Source organism: Echinops telfairi, unplaced genomic scaffold (assembly GCF_000313985.2).
Source record: "Echinops telfairi isolate 266 unplaced genomic scaffold, ASM31398v2 ScPeMD7_7005;HRSCAF=7975, whole genome shotgun sequence".
Lineage (NCBI taxonomy): Eukaryota > Metazoa > Chordata > Mammalia > Afrosoricida > Tenrecidae > Echinops > Echinops telfairi.
Genome location: NW_022110905.1, coordinates 94,203 through 105,127, shown reverse-complemented (window position 1 = coordinate 105,127; position 10,925 = coordinate 94,203). Strand labels below are relative to the sequence as shown.

Sequence of the window (10,925 nt, the reverse complement as noted above, 5' to 3'; positions counted from 1 at the left end):
AATATTGCCCCAAGAGAATGCTTGACTTCCGTTGAAACTTTATGTCAGGAAAGGAGATGTGTTTCACCCCTTTTACATCAGTTCAATGGTGTTTCAAGTGCTTTCTCTTATCTTAGATACAAGCTTATCTCCAGGAGGTTCTTGAAGGAATTATCCTTCTGGTGCTTAGCTTGCTCTACTAAATGGGGCCTCAAACAATTTCACTTATCTCAGCTCAACCCTTACCTCCTGGACTTGCTTGGCTGGGAAGGAAAACCGGGAATCCTGCATTTCTTGGGCTGCCCTTCTGATTTGCCTCAACTTCGGTTATGTTTGTCATTTCAAGAGTCTTCAGAGGACTGAATATTACTGTGGTCAACAATCATTACAATTTCCCATAATCATTAAGATATGGGTAGCCTTTATTCCTGCAGTTCCTGTGAGTTCTGATTACAATAAAGAATGGGAATTTGTGTAACTTCCTGTGCTTCACAAGTTTGCTCACTGAGGTTGTAAGCATATCATCCCTAATTGGCCGGTAAACACAGGTGGGTTTAATTGAAGGGGACCGAGGGATACATGGCTTGGTCAGCCTGCAACTCTGGAAACAGACTTCCAAGAATCTGGGGAAGGGAGGCTCCGCCTAGTGTCTCCCTTTTGCCATGCATGGGGCTTCCGGGCATTGTGGGGAAGAGAGGCTTTGCATTTCACCCACCCCCACCCCCGTCAGCGTGGCAAGCAACTACCTGGCAAGCTGGGAGTGTGACTCTCTGCCCGGTGTCCACCGGTCGGCCAGGCAACAGACTTCCTGGCAGGCTGAGGAAATGGCTATTCGCCATGAGTCACCACCTTGAAATGGCTGAGAAGTCTGAAGACCCAGGTGTCAGTATCTGCTGTTTGCTTCTGCGGTGTGACATTAATACTAAGATAAAGAACAAAGGTGTATGCAAGTTCTGGGAAAACAGAATGTTTAATTTTTATCAAAGACTCCTTGACTTGGCAGAATATAGAGTTTCTTATATATTGTCATAGTAGACTAATGGTAACCCCAGCTTCTTTCTGCATGTATAAAAGGAAGACGTAGAATAAACTTGGGGCTTCAGTATTCACTGTTGCCCTCCCAATACTTTCTGTCTCTCCTTTTTTCCTTAATCCTCACTCCCCCTTTCAGGACCCTTCGACTTGTTGGCAGGCTCCGACAGATTGATGCCCGGACAGGGACCTGAAAGCGGGGGACCAAGTGAAGGACACCGCCGATTATAAGGTGTACACTAAGAGATTGGTGTGCGATGAGTAATATTTGGGAATAATATGGGGCAAGGAAATAGCAAACAGATTTTTGTATATATGCTTCAAGATATGTTCAAAGCCAGAGGAACAAAGGTAGGCTACCAAAGATTAGAGAAGTTTTTAGATTTTGTAATTAAAGTATGTCCTTGGTTCCCTGAGGATGGAAGTGTAAACATTGAAACTTGGCTGAAAATAGGGGAATGACTTAAAAAGGCAGGTAATGAACCTAGCAAGGTCCACATAGATATGTTTTGCCTATGGAATTTAATTAGGGATGACTTGGATCCCAAGCTAGAGGGACTCTTGGAGTTAATAACTTAACCTGTGTGGAGCAGGGAAAACCGGAAGGGAGTGCCTCTGTAAAAGAGGGACTTTCTGTGGGGGGAAAGAAAAAAAGGGGAAAAAATTTTTTTAAAAAAGAAAAATGGTAAATTCCCGGTCTAGGTAAGGCGAATACCAAAAGTTGATAAAAGGACTTCTCCATCCTACAGAGTTGGAAGTTAAAGATAAATTATTGGGAGAATTATTTGCGCATGTGCCTCAAATTTTTATTGGTTTTTCAGTCATGAAAAGGTTATTTGCGAGCATGGCAACAAATAGCAAAAACATTATGCACTGCTCATCAACAGGGACAGACTATGAATTTAAAGCTATGGTCTTTGTGTAGTTCTATTACTCAAGCTTTACAGTTATTAGTAACCGACTTGGAGAAAGGTGAAGAAAGTGATAAAGACAGGAAAGAGAATGGAATCCAAAGGGAGGAAGAGGAGTATGCAGAAGTAGCTGAGGAGGAATTAGGTCCAGAATTAGCGAAGAAAGAATCAGATGATGTGGGAGAAGGAAATGATGTTTAAGAGATTATAGAATTGCTAAAACAAATGCTTGAATGTCATTCTGCTAACAGCCCTTTAGCTGCTCCACTGCCCGGAGCTACTTTCGCACGGCTAACACATGGGAAGGAGAAGAACAAGCCGCCTCCCGATCCAGGAATAATAGCTTTTCTCATATCAGAGCTTTGCAGGGATTGGCGGAACTGCATAACAAGCTGAGTTGTTTGCAGGGGATATAGCTGGTGCTATGATTGGTGGAAAGCGCTCTGTCTGCGAAAATCAGCTACAGGCGATGGAGGACTCTGAAACTCTATCTCAGTTTCCTAAGCCTAAAAAAGAAAGTGTTCCCCTCCAGAACCAATATTTTAGAGTCATAGAAGGAGAGATTTTACAATGGGACCCAGGGTTTGCTCTTATCTCCACAGATTCCGGAGCTGAGTGGTTGCCAACCCGACTTCTGAAATGGAGAGGCGGCTAAGAAGACCCTCCCTCAGAAGTTTCTACAAGAGTTTAAAATTTTTCCCTTTTCCTTTTGCTGAAGAAGAAGCCAGGCATATTAATAATTATAGCTTGGGGTGAGGGGATTCCCTATTTTCCCAAGATATGGTTCTCATTGTTTATCTTATTCACATGAGGTTTGGAGAGTGAGGTATAATCATTCTTCTTTTGCAGCAACTACGGTTCTTATTTCTGCAAAGGGCTTTAGGGGGAAAGTCGGTAATATCTCTCAAACGACTCCTACCCTGCTATCTATTTGCCCACTCCCTAATGTAGAACCCGGAATGCAATACATAATGGTTCTTTGAAAGAACTGGCAATGAAACTGTTATTTGGCATGACGGAGGATAAACCCCTCCTGTGCCGCATATGTTGGGAGATACAAACTTTCAAGGTCATTTATGGAAATTATTAGCATCTGGAGAGCCAATTAAAACCTGGATTGGCAATATATCTATCAATATTTATAATACTGTTGCACCTATTAGTACAAAACTTCATATTAATGCTACTCGGTATATTCAAGCTTGTGTGAAAATTCCTTATATTATTTTATCAGGAGATATTACTTGGAATTCTAGTACAGGGTTTTTGACTTGTTCTTCAAATTGTATTTTACACGTTGTATAAATTTTACCTGGTGGAGAACTTTTAACCAAACTCGAGATAGTTTGCATGTTGTTAAAGCACGTCCTGAGATTTGGTTACTTGTCAAATTAACTAGACCCTGGAACGAATCTGCGGGAGTAATGGAGATCTACAATGCCTTGACTCAATTGACCCATCGAACGAATAGAATGATTGGACTGATAATAGCCACAGTAATTGGACTTGTAGCTGTAACATCTACTGCAGCAGTGGCGGGTGTTGCTTTGCAGCAAGAAATACAAACAGCAGACTTTGTTCGAGGGTGGTATAAAGATTCTTATGTTGTGGCAACAACAACATGACATTGATGCTCAAATAACTGAAGACATCGCCAACTTACAACAAACAGTGTTGTGGATGGGAGATCAGATATCTGTGTTAGCTACTAGAGTTATGCTTCGATGTGATTGGGACACTTCTTATTTTTGTAATACTCCTGTTCCGTATAACGTTAGTAAGGATTCGGAAAAAGATTAGAAATTTATTAATTGGACATAAATATGTATCTTTAGATTGGAATATCAAGTTGGTGAAACTTTCATTAGACAATTACCCAAACTAACTGGTAATGAAATTTTTCAGGGAATTGCTAAGAGACTGTCTTCTATTAACCCTTTGGAACAAGCAAAAACTTTATTATCTTTAACCATTGGTAGTGTTATTCTATTAGTCATTAAAGTTATGGTTGAATTCTTGGCCATAAGTACAAAGTTACATGAAGTACACCTGCGTACTTCGCCCCCTCCCCAAATAGGGGTGTAAAGCAGAGGCTGGTTAGTCACAGACAGGTAAGATTGAGTCCGAGTCTCTCAACCTAAGCCAGGTCATAGTCGCCTGGAGGACTGTGGCTGATGACAGGTAAGAGTGATTTCGGGACTCGACAACCTAAGACAGGCACGGTCATCTGCCTTCGTTTTGAGTAAAGACTTCGTTAGTAAATAAAAAAGCGGGAGATGTTGAATGCCATTAAGACTTAGCCTTGAAACAGCTGAGAAGTCTCACGACCCAGGTGTCAGTATCTGCTGTTTGCTTCTGTGGTGTGACATTGAGATTAAGATAAAAAACAAAGATGTATGCAAGTTCTGGGAAAACAGAATGTTTAATTTTTATCAAACACTCCTTGACTTGGCAGGACATAGAGTTTCTGATATATTGTCATAGTAGACTAATTGTAACCCCGGGTTGTTTCTGCATGTATAAAAGGAGATGTAGAATAAACTCAGGGCTTCAGTATTCACTGTTGCCCTCCCAATACTTTCGGTCTCTCTTTTTTTCCTTAAGCCTCACTCCCCCTTTCAGGACCGTTCGACTCATCATCAGGTTCTGACACTAATTACAATAAAGAATAGAGCTTTATGTAACTTCCTGTGATTCACAACAAGGTTTCCTCACTGGGATTTTTAGCTTATCATCCCTAATTGGCCGGTAAACACAGGTGGGGTTAACTGAAGGGTGATGGAGGGATACATGGCTTGGTCAGACAGCAAGCCAGGAAACTGACTTCAGAGAAGTTGGTGAAGGGAGGTTTCTCTAGGTGTCTCCCTTGTAGCCATGCATGGGACTACCGGGCATTGTGGGAAAGCAAGGTTTTGCATGGCATTTCCCGCCAGAGTGGCAAGCAACTACTGGTAGACTGGGAGAGTGAGGCTCTGTCCTGTGCTGTGCCTACCGGTAGGGCAGGTAACAGGCTTCCTGGCAGGTGGGGGAAATGGGTCTTCGCCATGTTTCACCACGCAAGTCAGGAAATGAACTTCCCGGACTGCTGGGAAGGTAGGCTCTGCCAGGCGTTTCCCTGCAGGCCAACCAAGGGACTTCGAGTCAGGCTGAGGCAATTACGCTTCACTCGGCGTCTCCCTAGAAGTCAGGGAAAGGGCTTCCTGTCATGCTGGAAAGCCAAGTTTTGCCCTGCGTCTTTCAGAGGCCAGCCAATGGACTTCGCAGCCCGTTATCAAAGTGAGAATAATTTTGCGTCTACATTCAGGCCACAGAAGGGCCTCCCGCTCAGACTGGGTAGCATGGCTTGGCCCAGTGTCTCCGAGGAATCCAGGCATTGAAGTTCCGGGAAGGCTGGGGAAGTCAGGATTTGCCTGCATTCCACAAAGGCCAGGTAACAGAGTTCTAGGTAGTCTGGGGAAGCTTGGCTTCCCCTGGGGTCTCCACAAATGCAAGGAAATGGACTTCCGGCGAGCCTGGGGAAGGGAGGCTTTCCCAGAGTCTTTCCTTAAGCCATGCGAGGGACTGGAAACCAGGATGAGGAAGCGCCGCTTTGCCTGGCATCCGGTCTTTTGATTCCTGAAGGTCATTCCAGGGGGATAATGTTGGACTTTTGATTTTGAGTACCTATGGGTAGGATACTTTCTTGAGAGGCAATTTTCATTTATATAAAACACCCTTTTTCCACGAATTTCTGTGAATTTGGTTCTACAAATTTCCCAGACCATCACAGTCATGGAGTTGTGCCGAACTCCCTTTAGTCATATCTTTAGCCATTTTTACTTCCTGGAGAATCACATTTTTCTATAACTACAATATTGCCACATGAGAATGCTTGACTTCCGTTGAAACTTTATGTCAGGAAAGGCCAGGTGTTTCACGACAACTTTCCACCAGAAATGCTTTTACATCAGTTCAATGATGCTTCAAGTGTTTTCTCTTATCTTAGCTACAAACTTATCTCCAGGAGATTCTTGAAGAAATTTTCCTTCTGGTGCTTAGCCTGCTCTACTAAATGGGGCCACTAACAATTTCACTATCTCAGCTCAATTCTTGCCTCCTGGACATGCTTGGCTTAGAAGGAAAACCATGAATCCTGCATTTCATGCGCTGCCATCCTGATTTACCTCACCTGCGGTTATATTTGTCATTTCAAAAGTCCTCACAGGACTGAATATTACTGTGGTCAACAAGCATCACAATTTCCCATAATCATTAGGATATGGGCAGCCATTAATCCTGCAGTTCCTGTGGATTCTAATTACAAAAGAATGGAGCATTATGTAACTTCCTGTATTTCACAACAAGGTTTGCTCACTGAGGTTGTTAGCTTATCATTCCTAATTGGCTGATAAACATAGGTGGGGTTAATTGAAGGGCGGTGTAGTGATAAATGGCTTGGTCCACCTGCAAGCCAGGAAAAAGACTTCCAAGAAGTGGGGGAAGAGAGGATTTACCCGGTGTCTTCCTTTTAGCCATGCATGGGACTTCCAGGCATTGTGGGAAGCCAGGCTTTGCATGGTGTCTCCCTTCCAGCATGACAAGCAAATACTTGGCAGGTTGGGAGTGTCAGGCTCTGCCCGGTGTTTACCAGTAGGGCAGGCAAAAGACTTCCTGGCAGGCTGGGGAAATGGGTGTTCGCCATGTTTTACTCCGCAAGCCAGGAAATGAACTTCCTGGAGTCCTGGTAAGGCTAGGGTCTGCCAGGCCTTTCCCTGCACGCCAGCCAAGGCACTTCTGGTCAGGCTGTGGAAATTACGCTTCCCTTGGAGTCTCCCTTGAAGCCAGCGAAGGACTTCCTGTCAGGCTGGAAAGCTAGGTTTTGCCCTGTGTCTTGCAAAGGCCAGCCAATGGACTTCGCGGCACGCTGTGGAAGTGAGAATAATTTTAGGTCTCCATTCAGGCCACTGAATGGTCTCCCATTCACACTGGGAAGGGCGGCTTGCCCAGCGTCACACAGGAAGCCAGGCATTGAATTTCAGGGAAGACTGGGGAAGTGATGATTTGCCTGGCGCCTCTCCAAAGGCCATGCAACAGAGTTCTGGATTATCTGGGGAACTGAGGTGTCACCTGGGCTCTCCAGCAGTGCAAGGAAATGGACTTCCTCCCAGCCTGGGGAAGCGAGGCTTTCCCTGGAGTCGTTCCTTAAGCCATCCAAGGGATTTCAGACCAGGCTGAGGAAGCGCGGCGTCTCCTGGCATGTCTTTTGCATTCTAAAGGTCAGTCCAGGGCGATAATGTTGGACTTTGATTTTGGGTAGCTATGGGTATGATGCTTTCTTGAGAGACACTTTTCGTTTATATAAAACACTCTTTATCCACGAGTTTCTGTGAATTCGGTTTTCCAAATTTCCCACACTATCACAGTCACGTAGCTGTGCGAACCTCCCTTCAGTCATATCTTTAAGCATTTTTACTTCCTTGAGTATCACATTATTCTATACCCACAATATTGCCACATGCTTGACTTCCTTTGAAACTATGTCAGGAAAGGTCAGGTGTTTCACCACAACTTTCCACCTGGAATTGCTTTTACATCAGTTCTATAGTGCTTCACACACTTTCTCATATCTTAGCTACAAGCTTATTTCCAGGAAATTATTGAAGAAATTATCCTTCTAATGCTTAGCCTGCTCTACTAAATGGGGTCTCAAACAATTTCACTTATCTCAGCTCAACCCTTACCTCGTGGACTTGCTTTGCTGGGAAGAAAAACCGTGTATCCTGCATTTCCAGGGCTCCCCTTCTGATTTTCCTCACCTGCGGTTATGTTTGTCATTTCAAGAGTCCTCACAGGAATGAATATTACTGTGGTCAACAAGAATTACAATTTCCAATAATCATTAGAATATAGGCAGCCTTTAATCCTGCAGTTCCTGTGGGTCCTAATTATAATGAAGAATGGAGCTTTATGTAACTTCCTGAGCTTGACAACAACGTTTGCTCACTGAGGTTGTTAGCTTTTCATCCCTAATTGGCCAGTAAACACAGGTGGGGTTCATTGAAGGGCAGCGGAGGGATACATGGCTTCGTCAGCCTTCAAGGCAAGAAACAATTTTACAGTAAGCTGGGGAAAGGAGGCTTCACCCTGTGTCTTCCTTTTAGCCATGCATGGGATTTCCGGTCATTGTGGGGAAGGGAGGCTTTTTATGGCATCTCCCCGCCAGCGTGGCAAGCAACTACCTGGTAGTTTGGGAGTGTGAGGCTCTGCCCTGGGTCTACCGGTAGGCCAGGAAACAGACATCCTGGCAGGCTGGGGAAATGGGTATTTGCCATGAGTCACCACGCAAGTCATGAGCAATTGCTTTTATATCTCTTCAATTTTGTTTCAAGTAGTTTCTCATATCTTAGCTCCAATCTTATCTCCAAGAGATTCATGAATATAAAGGAAGACAGTATCCTTCTGGTGCTTAGCTTGGTCTACTAAATGGGGCCTCAAACAGTTTCACTTATGTCAGCTCAATCCCTACCACCTGGACTTGCTTGGATGTGAAGATAAACAGTGAATCCTGCATTTCCTGGACTCCCCTTCTGCATTGCCTCACCCAGAGTAACTTTGGCATTTCAAGAGTGGCCCAGCATTCACTATTTCCATGGTCTACATGCATTAAGATGTCCCATATCCTAATGATTATCCTGTATCCGGCACGTTCCCTTGCGTCATCATTACATTATGTATCTTCCTGTGTTTTACAAGGTTTGCTCACTGAGATTGAAAGCTTTGCATTGAAAACTGACTGATAAACAAATTTGGGGTTAATTGAAGGGCGGAGGGATACATGGCTTGGTCAGCCTCGCTTATCAATTTCTCGGGTCTTTTCCTTTATGAACATCAGTCCAGGGGGAAGATGCCTTAGCCAGTTTACTGCTTTTGCTTCCAAGGCTCACTTCCTGCAAGACATCTCTGAGCAGAAGCCATATGGACCTACCATGATATAGCCTTGGGTGTGGGACAGCCATTTGGAGACCCCCGCCAATCCTGAGATGATTGCCCTTTCACTGACGTGGCTTTCCCTTTGTAGTCGGCCTCATTCCGTCTGTTTTGTGAGATGGTGGAAGACCTTGTGGATCGTTGGCGCACATATGGCATAATTTTGCATTTGTGTTCATGGGCAGCTATGGGTATGATGCTTTCTTGATGTGCATTTTACGTTCATATAAAACACTCTTTTATACACGATTTTCTGTGGATTTGTTTCTCCAAATTTCTCAGACTATCATAGTCACGTAGCTCAGCAAACCTCCCATCAGTCATATTTTTAGCTATTTTTTATTCCTTGAGCTTCACATTTCTATACCAACATTGCCACGTGAATGAAACTCGACGTCAGGAAAGATCAGGTGTTTCACCACAACTTTCCACGAGGAATTGCTTTTACATCAGTTCAATGGTGTTTCAAGCGGTTTCTCATATCTTAGCTCCAATCTTATCTCCCGGAGATTCATGAATATAAAGGAAGAAAATATCCTTTTGGTGCTTAGCCTTGTCTACTAAATGGGGCCTCAAACATTTTCACTTATCTCAGCTCAACCCTGTCGTTGATCAGGTTGTACTTCAGGATGCGGTCGTTGGCGGTGCTGGAGGTGAGGGATGGTAACGCGTTGACCTCAATCAGCCAGGGCTTCAGCTTGTCATCCATGATGATGTCGTAGCCATAGCACTCGAAGCAGTACTTGTCACTGTTCATCACCGGCGCCACGGCCTTCAGGGACTGCACGATGACCCAGTGGATTTCGTCGAAGAGCTTGCTGGTGACCTCCCTGCCCCGAGTGCTCTCCAGGTAGAGGTGCAGGTTGCTCACTGTCCCCTTGCCCCCATGGATGTGGTTGTAGTCGTCCCCGTGCTTCTGGATGGCCACGTTGGTGAGGTGCACGAACATGTTGTCCAGCTTGCTGGTGCTCGGCGTGTACTTGACGGTGCAGAACCGTCAAGACCCAAGTTTGTACATGTAGCAGTGCAGCGGGCGGCACGGGGACACCAGCACGTACAGATGCAGGTCGAACTTGCGCCCTCCGATGAGGAGCGAGTTGTTGATGTACAGCGAGATCACGTGGGCCTCCTTGGTGGACTGAGACACGAACGAGGAGGTCTTGCTGTCCCGGGACCACTTCTTGATCTGTGAGAGCTTGTTTATAAGGAAGATGCCCTTGTCCTGGGCTTTGCCGCAGGGCTTCATGATCCAGGTGCTGCACGGGCTCTTCCGGAACTCCTCCACGAACAGGTTGTAGTCAGCCGGCAACATGAAGGGGATGGGAACTAAGTCCAAGTAGAGGTATTTCCCGTTCTCGTCTTTCTCAGCCAGGGGGCTGCCCTCCTTCTCCAGCTCCTTCCGGTACCCCTTGATGTTCTTCACCATCAGGTCCTTCTGAGTCGGCTCATAGTGGTTGGGGAAGTGGTTGACGATTTGATCGTCAGAGAGCTGGTACCTGGTTTCCACGCTGAAACCATGGAGCCCCTGGGGCCCTCCTCTGAAGTCCATGCTCACACCACAGAATCCCGGAGCTCGGAGCCCAGGCGCACCCAGGGCCGCGGGCATACGGGGGACACCTCCACAACGCTGTCCTGGATGCTGAGTGGCCTCTTCTCTGACTCAGTGAAGACCCGGGGGCTGCAGGGGGACGTTGGACAGGGCCTGGTAGCCTCGGTGGTGGTCCAGTGGGGTGCTGGGAGGGCCGACACCATTGAGCGGACGGGTCTCAGGCCCGAGCTGGCCTTTGGGTGCACGCTGGCACACTCGCCTTGCTTCAGGAACACTTTCATGCTGTCCCGGTACCGGTAGAGGAAGAACAGAGTCAGGAGGACCATGGTCAGCCCGTGGACTGGTGTTGGGTTAATGGGTTAATGTTGGAATTGTGGGCTTGGGCAGCATTGGGTTGGGATGTTTTCATGATGCACGTTTCCTTTACATAAAACTCTCTCTTATACATGAGTCGCTGTGGATTTGTTTCTCCAAAAGTACCTAGACTA

At 45.7% G+C, this 10,925-nt stretch overlaps 1 protein-coding gene across 1 annotated transcript; it reads right to left on the bottom strand.

Annotated features, from left to right (window-relative positions):
• Nucleotides 1-9,474: 9,474 nt before the first annotated feature.
• Nucleotides 9,475-10,437, bottom strand: LOC101642544 (polyglutamylase complex subunit TTLL1-like). The gene is given in 1 exon segment (XM_045295982.1): nt 9,475-10,437. A coding segment is annotated over 1 exon segment (963 nt).
• Between the last annotated feature and the right edge of the window lie 488 nt (nt 10,438-10,925).